This window comes from Dendropsophus ebraccatus, chromosome 2 (genome assembly GCF_027789765.1).
Source record: "Dendropsophus ebraccatus isolate aDenEbr1 chromosome 2, aDenEbr1.pat, whole genome shotgun sequence".
Lineage (NCBI taxonomy): Eukaryota > Metazoa > Chordata > Amphibia > Anura > Hylidae > Dendropsophus > Dendropsophus ebraccatus.
The window spans coordinates 31,413,107-31,429,604 of NC_091455.1; the positions used below are offsets into that span (position 1 = coordinate 31,413,107).

Below are 16,498 nucleotides of genomic sequence, written 5' to 3' on the forward strand. Positions count from 1 at the left end.
CGTGGAAGATTGTCGGCAGTAAAAGACCACACGGTCCATCTAGTCTGCCCTATAGGTAATCCCTTTCTTATTATCTTAGGATAGACATATGTTTATCCCAGACACGTTATTGTAGATTTGCCTACCACATCTTCTGGAAGTTAGTTCCAAGCATCTACTACTGCTTCAGAAAAACAATATGTTCTTGCGTTGTTTCTATTTTATTGCATGCTGAATATAGATAGAAAAGAAAAACCTCCAACTTACCCCTTTATACATTTTTCCCCCATCATTGATAGTGGTAAAACTGGAAGAAATCGATGTCCCTACTAATAGTAGGACTATCTGGATAAGCGATAACCTAAATACCAGCGCTTCCTCTGAATTCCAAGTAATGGAGTAATGCTCTTACTGAGGAAAGGAGGTTGTGGGCCAAAATCTTGCGATACATGGCTCCATCCATATTGTATACAATATTGCATATTGTATTGTAGCCCCTCCCAGCCTTGTGAAGGTCTACGATTTTGTCCCTGACATCCTTAGACAGCTCTTTGGCCACGGTGGAGATGTTGGAGTGTGATTGATTGAGTGTGTGGACAGGTGTTTTTTATACAGGTAACAAGTTCAAACAGGTGCAATTAATCCAGGTAATAAGTGCAGAGTAGGAGGAGCTTCTTAAAGAAAAACGAACAGGGCTATGACAGCCAGAATTCATGCTGGTTGGTCGGTGATCAAATCCTTATTTCATGCAATAAAATGCAAGTTAATTGTTTAAAAAGCATACAATATGATTTTCTGGATTTTTTTTTTTGTATAGAGTCCGTCTCTATACAGGTGAAGTGTACCTACAATAAAAATTACACACCTCTCCATTCTATGTAGGAGGGAAAGCAAGCAGAATCAGCAGTGTATCAAATACTTATTTTCCTCACTGTATATACAGTCTTTATTTCTAATAAGAAAGTCATTGAATATAATCAATACAACAGGAAGAAAGAAGGAACCCCGGACCGGTCACCATTTATACAGGTTTATTTTTTCTTTCCTGGTGTGTGCCGACAGTGTTCTAGAGATCTTTATCAAATATACAGAAAGCACAGACATTAAATATTACATACACTTTACATCACAACTCCACATTGAAACACCATGTATGAACTAAATACAGTGAATGGAATGGTATAAAACAATTACACCATAGCCCCTTGTAAACAAGAACTAGCTACGAGCAGTGCGGATGGGAAGAATGACTGCGGATCACCACACGGATGAGGAATGACGTGCCGGCATTAAATAATAAATCTCTTTATAAATAGACTCTTATTTTGCTCGTGGACATTTACATAACTCATTGGTTAAAAGCGACAATATCTACTGAATATTCTTTAAAAGGAAACAAATTAAGTGTCAAAAAGGGGCGAGACTAAGGGAAGAGGGGTCACCCTGGGTGGAGGCATGAGAAGCAAGCACAGGGAGAATTAGATAGGAGAATCACTGTACTTCAACCTCATCTCTGCTCCGATAACACAACTGCAGGGTTCTTCTTTACTTAAATTCCAGCAAATTGCAGTCGATCTTGTAGTAGACGTAGGGGTAGTATTCCTGCTGGCTGAGGTTTAATCCAGGTATGTCCATAGGAGCCTGCAATAGGGATATAGCATTAAAAATACTGGGAGGGAAAAGTGACCAAGACCTAAAAATATTATATTATATTCTGAGAGGGAAGAATATCATGATCATCCACAAACGGAACCACTCCTGTCCTCGGTTTGGGTGTGGATTTTGCCGGTGAGTACCATTGATGTTAATAGAGGTGAATTGTTATACCACACACAACCTGAGGACAAGGGGTGTGCTGTTCTTGCAAGAAAGTTACTGTGCCTATGACTGTACCCATGTTTTTCCAGACTCCCTAGGGCTGCATCCAACCTCTTCAGCCACCGTTAGGAGTGCAGTTGGCATTTGAATATCTAATCATGATTAGAAAACATGGCTGCTTTCTTTATTCTAGGGGGGCGTCACACCTGACCATGAGTAGTATCTGGTATTGCAGCTCAAAGCAATTGGAGGGAACTAGACTGAGCTGCCAAATCCTGCAAAGACAGATGTGGCATTGTTACTTGGAAGTATACAATCCCTTTAAGAATTCACAATGCAGAAGGCAGCTATGCATGCTACTGTAACTCAGCCTCATTAGTTCCAGTACATATGGCGAAAGATAATGTAATGTGAACATAGCCCTCTCTGGGCATAGAGGCATGTATACTGCTGATCTGGGAGCACGGACCCTCATTCATTACACTGATAGTCAATCAGAAATCCCTTTAATTATGTGAATTGTATAGATAGGATTCCAAAGTTAGATTTTTTAGCATGTATTGTGAACCATATACCGTCAGTCTGGACCAGCTCCATATCATCTGGTAAGTATGTCAATGCTCCTCTGCGCTTGTTATCACTACAAATCGCAGGAAGGATTGTGGTATAAAATTATATTAATAGATAATGTGCAGATCCTGCAGCATGGACAGGTATGGAAGGAAGATCTTACTAGATAAAATCCTGGTTGTATTCTGGCTATTGCTTCTGAGTGAAGTGAGGACACAGGACTGTTCACAGGTGAGAAGATATCATCAAATCCAAGGTAACAGGAGATCATGTCCTCACCCCTGACGTCACGCAGCAATATCTGACACTCACAATGAGGACACAATGAATATGTAGCTGCGGCTGAGCCCGGTTACTTACATCAATAATGGAGGCTGCGCTGCTGTCCAGGTGTTTGTACAAATCATACAGGACTTCCCGGAGTTTTTTCATTGTCTTCTTATTGGGCTGAAGCAGCATGGCTTGGAAGTTCACAGGTAAACCGTACCTAGAGAGAGAGGAACATGGTTACAATAATTGGACAGACAAACCACAATCAAACATGGTGGATTTATTGCAGATTTCACAATGAAAACGAACAATATGGGGGTTTCTGAGGCATGCTGACTGTGCTGTCACTCTTTAGTGCATCTTTGATTGTGAATTTCATAGTAAAAATGAATCTAAACAACCTTGATATTACAGCAGGCTGTAAAATGGAACCTAGTGACAGTCTGGAGTGGGCTCTGCTGACACCTAGTGGCTGATATATAAATCGCAATAGTTCATTAAAAGGAGAACTCCAGCCGGGACCCATCTTTTCAAGATGCCCGGGAAGGGGGTTGGTAAAAATAACAACATCCACTTACCTCCCTGACCTCGGTGCCTCTGCCTGCATTCTGCAGTTCCAGTCCCGAGGTGTCTGGGCCCTTCCTGGTCTTCAGATGGGACTTGGGATGTGGCAGGCCTGTACAGCCATTCAGTAGGTGTCCTGCCTCTACTGCTGAAAGGCTGAGCGGGCCTGCCACATCACAAGTTCCATCTCAAGACCAGGAAGTGGCCAGGGACTAGAGCAGCAGTATGTGGGGGCAGTGCTGGAGCCAGGGAGGTAAGTGGTGTTATTGTTTTCACCCACCCCCTCTCCGGGTCTTTAAAAAAAAAAAAAAAAAAAAAAAAAAAGGTCCTGGCTAGAGTTCGCCTTTAAAATGTAATGCATGATGCCCCCAAATAAAATATTACATTTATTTGATAGAGAAGCCGCTTCTAGTGCATTGACTTTCTGCACAACAGCAGGAATAATACTGTCGCCAGTGTACAACAGGATCCGAGAGGTGGCACTGAGCTACAAAGCATGTGTGACCATGTGTGACCAGGGATGGGGGAACCTTCAACGCTCCAGCTATTGCAAAACTACAACTCCCATCATGCCTGGACAGCCGAAGCTAAAGCTTCGGCTGTCCAGGCATGATGGGAGTTGTAGTTTTGCAACAGCTAGAGGGCCGAAGGTTTCCCATCCCTGCATTATGTGGACATTCTGAAATGGACTCAAACCAACACTAGGGGGCTCCACAACACACACGTAAGTGCAATATCTAGACACAATAGAATTTTTTTTAATTATTTCAATTAAGAAGTGATATTTTTAACGATGCAATGGAGAATTGCAATTTTTATATGTATAGTTTATGTGGTTCTTTACAAAATTATTATTTTTTTATTAGCACACTTTATTACAAGTAATATACAGTCTGTGGCTCTAAAATGTGAGACTACAACTCCCAACAATCTGGGACAGCTGCATACTGTCACAGGCACTCTATAAGAGCAATGCATTGCGGACTACATGTTTCGAGAGTCTACTACTGCTTGTACAAGGTCTGGCTTTATCTACAGACCTCTGTAACAATATCAATAATGACTAGTAATTGCTTCCTACCTTAATACAGACTCTACAAACACCCGCAGAGCTTTCACATGGATCCATGCAATAAAAGCTTCACTGAAATTAACTTTGAGCCATCGTACCAGAGGACCCTGCGGGAGACACAGATAATCACAGCGCATTAAATGAAACAGATCAGCCATAATTATTATTATTATAGAGAAGTGACTGTACAAAGGAGCCAGGGGTCAGACACGGCTATATACTGTCACCTGAAAAGGTTGTAGGAAGTTCACTGAATGGAACGTTCCTGGAAAGTTCACACTTAATGACACTTGGAGAGAGGTTCAATGATGTCAATAAGTGAGCGGCTATTCCTATTAACACTGCTTGACATCATCGGACAAATGGAAATACAAGGAAATTCTACTTGAAATCAATGAAAGATGGGGATAATATGTCTATTTTTCTATTTAAAGTGTTCATGTAATTTTAGATGAAAAGTGATTACAGTTAAAGACCGTGCACTATAATCATTTGCCTAAATTACTTTTGTCTTCAGTTCTGCTTGTAAACAGCTGTATGGAGTGGACATGAATTCAGAGATAAAGCCTCCTGCACTCGTATTGCCAGCATGAGACCCAGAGGCATGGAATCACATTACATTCTATAGCAATGGGTCTCAAGCTAGCTACAGGAAGTATGAAAAGACTCAGATGATCTGTCTTCTAATGTACAGTTATGATCCACCAGAAGCATAGACCATGACTGCCCCATACAGCTATTTACAGGCAGAACTGAAAGTAAAAAAAAAAAAAAATTATTATAGTGCATATACAAACAGTACTGCACTATAATCATTTTTCATTTACAATAATTCTTTGGATAGCCTAGACTGGAATTCTACAAAAATTGGACTAAAATGCTACTAGATATAAATCCAGGTTTAATAATAAATAATATCATAAAGTATGCAGCTCTCCTCCACCTACACATTTCATTACTGTATCTTAGTTGCATAACCTCTGATCAGCCACTGTCTTGACGTTTAGACTGCAAACTGCATCCTCTGCCTTTCAGATCTGCAATCGATTGCATGAAACATAAACAACATTTAAACTTGCAGCCCTGTGTCAAATTGGGGTAGCCTAGAAAACCCATGCCTTAGGCCTGCACCGCCTCGCCATCCCTCCTCCCGTCCCTCTTCACCATTAGGGATGCCCCTAGAACAATTTCTCCTATTCATTACCTGTGTGAACATGGCACATGAGCTGGATCGTTAGGGCACCTGTGCAGTTTTCAGACAGGAGATGAATAGGAAAAATCCTGCCCAGGGGCGTTCCTACTAATGAGGAGGGACGGAAGGGCATTGCAATCCTAGGGCATACACATTCTAGGCCATGCCAATTTGACACAGGGCTGCAAGATTAAAAGTTGTTTCTTTAGGACAATATCACCTGCTGAACGGAACCCAGGACAGATCTTGGATTAAAAGCAGCTATCAGACGGTACAAGCAGTTTGGGGGGGGGGGTCAGATTGTGGGTACAGAGTCGCTTTAACTATCCTCAGACCCATTACAATTGTGTGTATAATCGTCATCAGTAACTCGGAGACCTCTCAACCTGATTTTTGCTATGGCCCTATCATGCCAGTGTACGCCCCTGTCTGCGATGACTAAGTATATAGCGCGGTACTCACAAACTGTTTTTTCTTGTCAGTAGACAGTCTGTTCATTTCTTCTTTATCGGCTTTCATCTCCTCTTCGTTGTACTGGAAATCACGGACAACAAACCTGTAATCAAGGAAAACATTAGGAGCTGACATTTTACGTCGCGTAGCCTCTCGTCTTCAGGGGTTCTCAGGGCCACTTACTTATTTTCTCTGGCTTGGTGCCGGAAGTCGTCCACTGCTTTCCTGAACAGCGTTACATTACACAGGTAGCTGTCCTGGTCTTCTGATAACACACTGCAGAAGAGGAAGTCATTAGAAAATCCATGGCTTCCAGCAGAGATGCCACTTACTGATACGTGGTCACATTACTGGTAGGAAGGCGACTTGTATAACTCTACTAACCCTAAAGATGATGATGGGCTAGCTGAGACATTACACAGGAGAACTCTGCAATTTAAGGCTTCACAGACATGAGTTATCTTGTGTGCAGATCCAATCATTAAATGTGTTTCAATGTCACCTTAATCAGCAAAGGTAATTGGTCTTAAAGGGCAAGTCCCATATTAAATACATCAGTGTACAGGTTGGTTGCTCAATCACTAGGTGTCCCTCGATTTACACATCGTCCGCATTTCTACGTAAAGGTCCTTTTACATGGGTGGAAGAAGTGCTCATTTGGCCGATAATCGGCCCGTGTAAAAGTGCCAGCGATCAGCTGATGACCATGAAAACGCCTGCTCGACAACTGAGTGGATCTTTTGTGTGGTGGTAAAATTTATCAATATTATGGGGGAGATTTATCAAACATGGTGTAGAGTGAACCTGGCTCAGTTGCCCCTAGCAACCAATCAGATTCCACCTTTCATTCCTCACAGACTCTTTGGAAAATGAAAGGTGAAATCTGATCTGATGTTTGATAAATCTCCCCCATTGTCCATACATCTTTTTTGTGTAAACAGGAGCCGTGAGGGCGATAACAATGAATGTTTAGGGCTGCACAAATGATGCAGCCATTGTAAAGGCAAAGGAAGTGAGCGGTGATTGGAGCTTGTTTGCGAATATTAAGCAATACAAGCCCTAAATGCCAAATTACATGGCCCGATATTCAGGATAATCAAGCGCTTACAGAGCCTATTACATGATTCAAATATCATGCAGTAAGGGCTATATATATGTCATTAGCGATGTCTGTGCAGCCTTTGCCCTAGTGTAAAAATAATAAATGTTATACTTACCTGTCCACACTCCCAGTGTTCTTCTAGCTTCTGCCCGCTCGCTCACTTCTTAGCCGGTCTCTGAAGTGACAGGCCGCTCAGCCAATCACTGGCCACGGCTCCGCCCTGTCTCAGCCAGTGATTGGCTGAGCAGCCTGTCACTTCAAAAAATGGCTAAGTTGTTCCAGTGGTGGAAGCGGGGAATGGGCAGAAGCTAGAACAACACCGGGAGCGTGGACAGGTAAGTACAACATTTATTATTTGTCTTTACATCACTATTACACGAAGCAACGTGCGCTCAGCGGCCAATGATCTTTAGGCAGGATTAAAAGACACAATCAGCAGATGATTGTTATTATTGGCTAATCATTGTATCCATTATACAGAGTGACAATCTGCTGATTCGGTCTGATTGGGCAGATTATTGCTCTGTGTAATAGGGCCCTTAGATTTGCTTGGCACTTACCTGCTGGACCGTGGGACCACCATCTCAGCCAGAGTCTCATATTGCTTCATCCAGTCAGTATAATTAAGTCTAAGAAAACAAAGTTCATACTAAATTTTTCAGTAAATCTTCCATCAATCATCAACCACATGATTATATACATCATCTTTAACCATATGTGAACACAATATGGGACTGGATAGATATTCTGGATTATGGGTCAGCAAAAGAATTACTTTAACATTTACAACAGAAAAAGTTCCTCAATGACAGCCTCTACTACTCTTGTCAGACTCCATATTAAAGGTCCTGTCTTGTGAGCACATGTCATCACTTTTGACCTCTCACCAATCTTGTAAATGAAAGGACACAGCACTGGTGGAGCATTGTGTTCTCTTCTGGTGTAACATAACCAGAATAACTCCCGATGCCACACCATTTATGTTAACAGGAGTTAAGCAAACTGCATAAGACAGCTGGCTTGGCAAGGAAGCCAGACAGGGCCAGGAAGCCAACTTTTACCTGGATGGGAAAATCCCTTTAACCTGCACAGCAAACGCTATGAAGAATACATGCAAGGACAAAGTGAGCTATGCTTTTTTTTTTTGCTTTTTTTTTATAACTTCTTTTAAAAAAAACTGAATAAATAGTAATCAAAAAGATCATATGTATCCCAATGATGATCTACTCCTTAGACTAGGGATAGGGAACCTTTAGCTCTCCAGCTGTAGCAAAACTACAATTACCATCATGCCTGGACAGCCAAAGCTTTAGCTTCCTTCCTTAGACCAGCACCTAAGCCACACAAACAAGAATATTCCTTACATTCTGGCTGCACACACTATGACCCCATTACTTACTTAGGAACAACAACTAATAGAGTGATCAAGTATTCGGAGTCCAGGACAAAGTCTTCTTTCTTCACAATCTCAGCTAGGCTTCTGGTTATTAAACTTCCTCTGTAACAAAACACAATTAGATGTAAAAATCATTTCTTGAGGACGAGCATCCCCCCCCTCCCCCATACTCAGTAATAATGCCAAACTTACAGTAGTCACTAACGGGTTAAATGCTATAGGATTTATCAAGACAGTATATTTAGCGACCTTTGCAACAGGTCTGAGCTGGTACAGATTTTTACCATGGGAAATCAGGCACAAGATGAGGCCGTGTCCCCTTTGTGCCTTGCCATGCCCCCGCACTCACCCTAATGGTAAGCAGGGTATACACCAGCAAAAAAGGTGTCTGATTTTTGTGCAAACTGACTGGTTTCTGATTTGTGCATAAATCTGCTATTTTCTGACATTTTACACTAGGGCTGTGGTAGTACACTGGGGACACACACAAGGGCAAGAGATGGTCACAAATATAAACCATGTACAAAATGGTGGGGACACAGTGGGGGAGGGTTGGGATTGCCTGAACTGGTGGTGAAGATACATGTCCCCTTACAGCCATATACTTTCCCCTTTTAGGCAAACACATGGCCCCTTGTCATGTTTGCCATGTTTCTCCTTGCAGCCAGGGTTGTGCAGCAGGTGCTAAAACAGGCAGGAAGAGACTGGTGAGAGGAGCTAGAAGAGGGCAGGCTCACCGCTCTCCTTCCATTCCCTATGCTGGTAAGCTGCTGCTGGGGAAAGGAAGGTGGGTGGAGTCTGGAGCGGAGGTGGGTGGGGTCTGGAGCGGAGGTGGGTGGAGTCAGGAGCGGAGGTGGGTGGAGTCAGGAGCGGAGGTGGGTGGAGTCATGGGGAGGTGGGTGGGGTCAGGAGCGGAGGTGGGTGGAGTCAGGAGCGGAGGTGGGTGGGGTCAGGAGTGGTGGTGATTGGCGTCAGGTCACGGAATACACACTGCGCTTTAGAGTTTTGCTATTTTTTTCTAACATGGATTAAATAAAACAAGAGCTTTTGTGGAATGTTGGATCATATATTTTTCTTTTTGGATCTTCAGTGCACCCTGGGTCCATAAGGGATCTGTACACCCACATCGGAGAGGTGAGCTGACCAAACCAGTCACATGATGCATGCTAACCATTCATCTGTAAGGGGCATACAGACTGACATACATTATATGCCCTGGTATGGTCAATGGAAGTTTTGAGGAACGTTCAATAGATGCAATAGGACTCTCTCTTCTATAAGTGTTTAAACGGCCTCTCCTTAAAGGCAACATAGCTGCTTTTTTTCCAAAAAAAAGCAACACCCATGTCCTTCATTGTGTGGTATCAATTCATTTCAATGGAGCTCAGCTCCAATATCTCATTAGGGAGGGGGGTCTATTAAGACGAGCACTCGGAGGTGGACCTGCTGATCACTAGCCGAGACAGGACAGGAAACCACTGCGGACAGTGATTGAGTGTGCAAGGTCTTGGAAGCATGAAGATCAGGGGACTAGAAAAACATAGGGCTAAGGTAACAGTATTTAAAGGGATAAAAAAAAAAAAATAAAAAAAAGGATTCTCATGAGTTAACCTGAGGCCAAGTGACTAATTTTCCAAAACGTCTAATTTTCCAATAGACCTAGAAACTCACATGATAGGAAAGAAGAGACTCGGTCCACATTAACCACAGAGACGGATGAATCCCTGTAGGAAACATATATCTGACTAGTACACCGGAACCTGCCTCCTATTCATGGCTACCAGCAATGTATCATGGAATGGACAGTATCACATCTCAGCTTCATACCATAACCATACCACAGCCAGTCCTCATCTAATGTAAAGAACATCAGGCATTTCTTATCGGGGTGCTTAATAAGTGTATTATAGTGTAAATTCTTCTTTTGAAGGTGCAGGTGGTGGGGGTCTCTGCAGCAGGTACCTTCACACGGCATCTGACAAGGCCAATAAGAACCCTGCTCTGCGCTGATATATAGCTATATTTTATCTCTCTTTACAAAGTCGCACATTGACCTACAGGGCGGCTACCTATAGGTGGCACTAGAGAGACCGGTGGATATAAAATATGGAATCTTACGCATTTTTCCTTTCGAGATTTTGAAGATTTCCCTTCAGGTTGTTGTAAGCAGAAGCTCTGGCTTTCAGGTCATTGTCAATCTGTGTAACGCCCTGTAAGTAGACAAAGGAAAAAGTTAGGGCCCTATTACACCAAGCGATTATCGGCCGTATTTGGTCGATTATCGGCCGTTATGAACAATAATCGCTTGGTTAATAGCTCCTGTACTCCATTGTGCTCCATGCACAATGTCGGCTGATCCTTGTCTTTCAACATGTTCGAAAAAAACTAGAATGATAGTGACAGTCTGCTGGCTATCTCCTATGGGCTCCCCAGACGTAATAGCGCCAGCAGGGAGCAGGGAACAAGGAGCAAGTGAGGGCTTATCACTCGCATGCTCCTCCAGATCGGAACGTGTAATAGCGGCTTTAAAATCTTACAACTTATGGTAACTCCTGATAATGATATAGCTGAAACATTTTAAAGGGTAACAAAGCTGATCAGCATGCAGCTGTCGCCGTATTATCTGGTTGCCATGGATACAGAACACGCCAGTCACGTTCCGTGCACAAGAACAGATAGGAGATAATAAGTTGAGACTTCAATATCCATTTAAAGGGAAAGTCTGTTGAAAAATTGTTTATTTTAGATCAGCTGGTATCAGGAGGTTATATAGATTTGCAATTTACTTCTATTTAAAAAAAAAAAAAAAAAAAAAAAAAAAAAACTTCCAGTACTTATCAGCTTCTGCATGTCCTGCAGGAAGTGTTGTATTGTTTCCAGTCTGACACAGTGCTCTTTGCTGCCACCTCTGTCCATGTCAAGAACTGTCCAGAGCAGAAGAGGGATTTCCTACTGCTCTGGACAGTTCCTGACATGGCAGCAGAGAACACTGTGTCAGACTGGAAAGAATACACCACTTCCTGCAGGACATACAGCAGCTGATAAGTACTTAATGATGTGAGATTTTTAAATAGACGTAATTTACAAATCCAATTTTGACACCACTTGATTTGAAATAATTTTTTCCCCGCTGGAGTACCCCTTTAAGCTGGCCGAACATTATAGATTGTTTTCTGCTAGATTTAGCTGTTGGCCAAGTCTCCTGATCCCTGTATGCACATTCACGCTCAGCTCCACCAAACATGCACGTACTCTAATCTGATGCCAGAAACCTTTAAATGAGCACGTTGACACGTTCGCTGACCTTCCTCCCATGACTTCTGCTATCAGGGAAGCACCGTCCACACTACATAGCGGCCTAGTTCAGCCTAAGAGGTCAGGGTTTAATGTGTGTGACTAGCTTTAGCGTTCATTAGTTCACATCACTTTAGCTAGTGACACTTTCAGTAAATCCTTTGTGCCTGATTGACAATGTCACGCTGCATTTCCATAGGGTTTATATATGGTAAGTATGGCTGCCACCTCCCATCATGTGATTCCCCACATAATAGTAAGTACTGTCTGCCAGGAACAGAGCGGCCCTTGAGCTACCATCTAGTGAATATTCTCAGCTACAATAAACATGACAGGACAGGAATAGGCACCGGATCCCTTTTCCATGACGCCATCTTTTCCTCACCCTCGGCAAGAGTTTCCATTAAGGCGGAAAGTAACGTTAGTGAAACACGAGTCTTACTTTAGCAATTATTTCGGAAATGTTCTTCAAAGACTGTTTGATCGGGTACTTCGCCATGTCCCACTGGAACCTTGTGATGTATGTGACCAAGTCCACTGAAAAAGACAGAAGGGAGAGCGGTGAGGGGACGCGGCCACGAGCCGCTGAATCACATGCACATCAGGCGTCACGTGTTTCCCTCGAATGAACCATCTGCCCGGTCTCCATCAGTATGGAAAGACTAACTGAGCGGCAATCCTATACTTACTGGGTAATCACAGTACTTCAAACCTCTCTCCCAAGATGGCTGGAATAACCTATCATTTAAGACATTACGGGGAAAACTACAGGGAAAGTGCAATGTAATTTTACAGAGATGAAAAAGACGCTGAAAGATGCAAAAAATAGGTGAAAGTAAAATAATTAGGCTTGTTAGATGCAAAAGTCAGCCAAGGCTTTGGAATATTTAGTTATTTTACATTTTTTCCTAGCACATAGGGCCGTATTACACAGCCTGACCTCGGACAGTAGGCGAGAACAGACCTGCTTACTGAGCCCATACATAACTCGATTATCATGGAGCAAGGGCTGTGTGTGTGTATTATATATATATACACATACACACACATATATGTATACACTACCGTTCAAAAGTTTGGGGTCACCCAAACAATTTTGTGTTTTCCATAAAAAGTCACACTTATTCACCATCATACGTTGTGAAATGAATAGAAAATAGGGTCAAGACATTGACAAGGTTAGAAATAATGATTTGTATGTGAAATAACATTGTTTTTACATCACACTTTACTTTTGTCAAAGAATCCTCCTTTTGCAGCAATTCCAGCATTGCACACCTTTGGCATTCTAGCTATTAATCTGTTGAGGTAAGCTGGAGAAATTGCACCCCAGGCTTCTAGAAGCAGCTCCCACAAGTTGGATTGGTTGGATGGGCACTTCTGGCGTACCATACGGTCAAGCTGCTCCCACAACAGCTCAATGGGGTTCAGATCTGGTGACTGCGCTGGCCACTCCATTACCTATGATAGAATACCAGCTGCTGCTTCTGCTGTAAATAGTTCTTGCACAATTTGGAGGTGTGTTTAGGGTCATTGTCCTGTTGTAGGATGAAATTGGCTCCAATCAAGCGCTGTCCACTGGGTATGGCATGGCGTTGCAAAATTGAGTGATAGCCTTCCTTATTCAGAATCCCTTTTACCCTGTACAAATCTCCCACCTTACCAGCACCAAAGCAACCCCAGACCATCACATTACCTCCACCATGTATAACAGATGGCGTCAGGCATTCTTCCAGCATCTTTTCATTTGTTCTGCATCTCACAAACGTTCTTCTTTGTGATCCAAACACCTCAAACTTGGATACATCCGTCCACAACACTTTTTTCCAGTCTTCCTCTGTCCAATGTCTGTGTTCTTTTGCCCATCTTAATCTTTTTCTTTTATTGGCCAGTCTCAGATATGGCTTTTTCTTTGCCACTCTTCCCTGAAGCCCAAAATCCGGCAGCCGCATCTTCACTGTAGATGTTGACACTGGTGTTTTGCGGGTACTATTTAATGAAGATGCCAGTTGGGGACCTGTGAGGTGTCTGTTTCTCAAACTAGAGACTCTAATGTGCTTATCTTCTTGCTTAGTTGTGCAACGCAGCCTCATACTTCTTTTTCTACTCTGGTTAGAGCCTGTTTGTGCTGTCCTCTGAAGGGAGTAGTACACACCGTTGTAGGAAATCTTCAATTTCTTAGCAATTTCTCGCATGGAATAGCCTTCATTTCTAAGAACAACAATAGACTGTCGAGTTTCAGATGAAAGTTCTCTTTTTCTGCCCATTTTGAGCATTTTTATGACCCCACAAATGTGATGCTCCAGAAACACAATCTGCTCAAAGGAAGGTCAGTTTTGTAGCTTCTGTAACGAACATGATTGCACAAGGGTTTTCTAGTCATCAATTAGCCTTCTGAGCCAATGAGCAAACACATTGTACCATTAGAACACTGGAGTGATAGTTGCTGGAAATGGGCCTCTATATACCTATGCAGATATTGCACCAAAAACCAGACATTTGCAGCTAGAATAGTCATTTACCACATTAGCAATGTATAGAGTGTGTTTGTTTAAAGTTAGGACTAGTTTAAAGTACAGTGCTTCTCCTTCAAAAATAAGGACATTTCAATGTGACCCCAAACTTTTGAACGGTAGTATATGTATATACTTGCTCCATGATAATCGAGTTGTGTATGTATATATATATGTATACAGTATATGTATATATATATATATATATATATATATATACATATAGGTAAGTATGATCTTTATTAGTTTTATACACGGTCATCAGCTGTTGGCCGTGGACCCCTAAATGTGACAATGCGTGGCTGACGGTCGATGGCCTTTAAATGTTCAAACGACAACTATAAGCCAATAATCAGCTCTGATCATGGTCTTTATTACACGGAGCGAAAATCTTAAGACTCAGCCTGATCGAGCAGATTATCGCTCCGTGTAATAGGGCCCTTAGAGTGGGGAAGGGGGATTATTGGCCGTGATGTGAGGCTGATGGCCAAAAAGGGGCCAGGAACCTTTTAGAGGTTGCTTGTGCTGCCCAGCCGCATGGCTAATCGAGTGTCAATCACAGAGATCATATAAAGGAACCAGGTTCCCAAAACTCCAACCTGAGGAACCCAAAAATATCATCTCTTCTTTGGAAGTCCCAAAAAGTAGACATCTAGAGATGAGCATATCTTAAGCCCGATCAGGCTCCTCCGGACCTGAACATGTGGCATTTGATTACCGGTGGCTGAAAAAGTTGGATGCAACCCTAAGGCTGCATTGAAAACCTGGATAGAACCCTAAGCCATAGGCTGTATCCATGTTTTCCAGGACTCCCTAGGGCTGCATCCAATTTCTTCAGCCATCGGTAATCAAATGTAGAGCATTTAGGCTAGCGTGCCCGTGGTTTGCTCCTCTTTAATATACATACAATTAATGTTATGGATCTTAAAAGAAGGGTCAGAAATAACAGCTGATAATGTTTAATGGACTATTACTACACATATAAAGTATACCTGTAACTTCTGACATCCGACCTTTTGTTTTGATCGGTCGGTGTGAGAAGTATTTGATTGACCACATCTCTCTCCACGCACAACACACAGCACAGGGCTGACAGAGAACATACTTAGCACTTCTCTCTGCTCTATCCAGCTATCAGTCACAATCTGAACAGATTCCAGACCCATGTCTTCATCACGTCAAACATATTTTTTTTTTTAAAGTGGCAGTGCCCATTTAATAGTCTATATAAGTAAGAGTTATACCTCCACTGGCCAACAGGTTCTCCTGCACCTTGTCTCTGCTGTCCTCCAAGACGTCAGCCATGTACTGTGCAACCTTCTTTACCGTTCTGTGAACAACAATGAAGGACAGATATATATATATATAAGAAAGATTCACTCCACTGACCAAAGCAGGTTGTAATATCATAGTACAATCATCATCATATTACAAAATAGAGCTGTGCAGACATTCTCTGCAAAAACGGGGAGCCGGGCCACTGTACAGGGGTTACACAGTGAAGGAGATGCGGTGATGTAGCAGAGCCAGCTGTGTTTAGATAGGATTGCCTGACCTTCCCCAGTCATACACAAATAATAAAGATTAATAGTAAGTAAAGTTTTACATAAAGTTTCCAAAACCCAGTGAAACTTTATATTATTCTGCTAAAACTACGACACTAATTTTATCCCGGATTGCTCCAGTGTATTTAGTGCGGTTTGCTATCTGGGCCTCTAGATGAGTGGATGAAGCATTGTGCGGAGGCGTCCGTGGCGGCACAATCAGCAGATTATTCTTCTCCGGAGTACTTTATATTCGGCAGCTGCTGATGTGAACTCATCAGTCACTTTGTGTGAAATTTACCATTCACATTATGATCCGAGTTAATGTGAGTGGTAAATCTATTACTATAAATGTAGGCTCCTCAAGTTGAAGTGATTATCACCTAGTGCAAATTACTGGCATTTTGTGGACAAAAATAAATATAATAAAAAGCACTTTGTATACTAAGGTGTCTCTTTGTAGGGTGTACTATGGGGCATAAAATTGTAAATGTAAAAACTGTAGTGATACTCACCTTCCCCCATTCCCACAGCTGCCGTTATAATGGTTTCTTGTCTTCATTTGTCACCCTTCTTCATGATTTCAGTGACGCGCTGTCGCACAAGAACTGCCTGCTCGGCCAATCACTGACTGAGTGGGGCAGTTCCTGCAAGGACGACGCGTCACAGAAACCAGGAAAAAATGGGGACAAATGGGGACTGCTAAAAGCTGCAGGGAATGAGGTAGGTGA

The 16,498-nt window shown here is 42.5% G+C and overlaps 1 protein-coding gene across 1 annotated transcript in view; it reads right to left on the reverse strand.

Moving 5' to 3' along the window:
• Positions 1-993: 993 nt before the first annotated feature.
• Positions 994-16,498, reverse strand: part of ATP6V1C1 (ATPase H+ transporting V1 subunit C1) — a 45,359-nt gene continuing 29,854 nt past the window's right edge. The window contains exons 4-13 of the mRNA XM_069957276.1: positions 15,468-15,553; positions 12,153-12,247; positions 10,535-10,626; positions 8,420-8,518; positions 7,581-7,649; positions 6,102-6,194; positions 5,928-6,021; positions 4,283-4,380; positions 2,728-2,854; positions 994-1,620 (exon numbers count right to left, since the gene is read on the reverse strand). Of these exons, the coding sequence (XP_069813377.1) occupies positions 1,525-1,620; positions 2,728-2,854; positions 4,283-4,380; positions 5,928-6,021; positions 6,102-6,194; positions 7,581-7,649; positions 8,420-8,518; positions 10,535-10,626; positions 12,153-12,247; positions 15,468-15,553 (949 nt within the window). The 3' untranslated portion in view covers positions 994-1,524. The remainder of the gene's footprint in view (positions 1,621-2,727; positions 2,855-4,282; positions 4,381-5,927; positions 6,022-6,101; positions 6,195-7,580; positions 7,650-8,419; positions 8,519-10,534; positions 10,627-12,152; positions 12,248-15,467; positions 15,554-16,498) is intronic.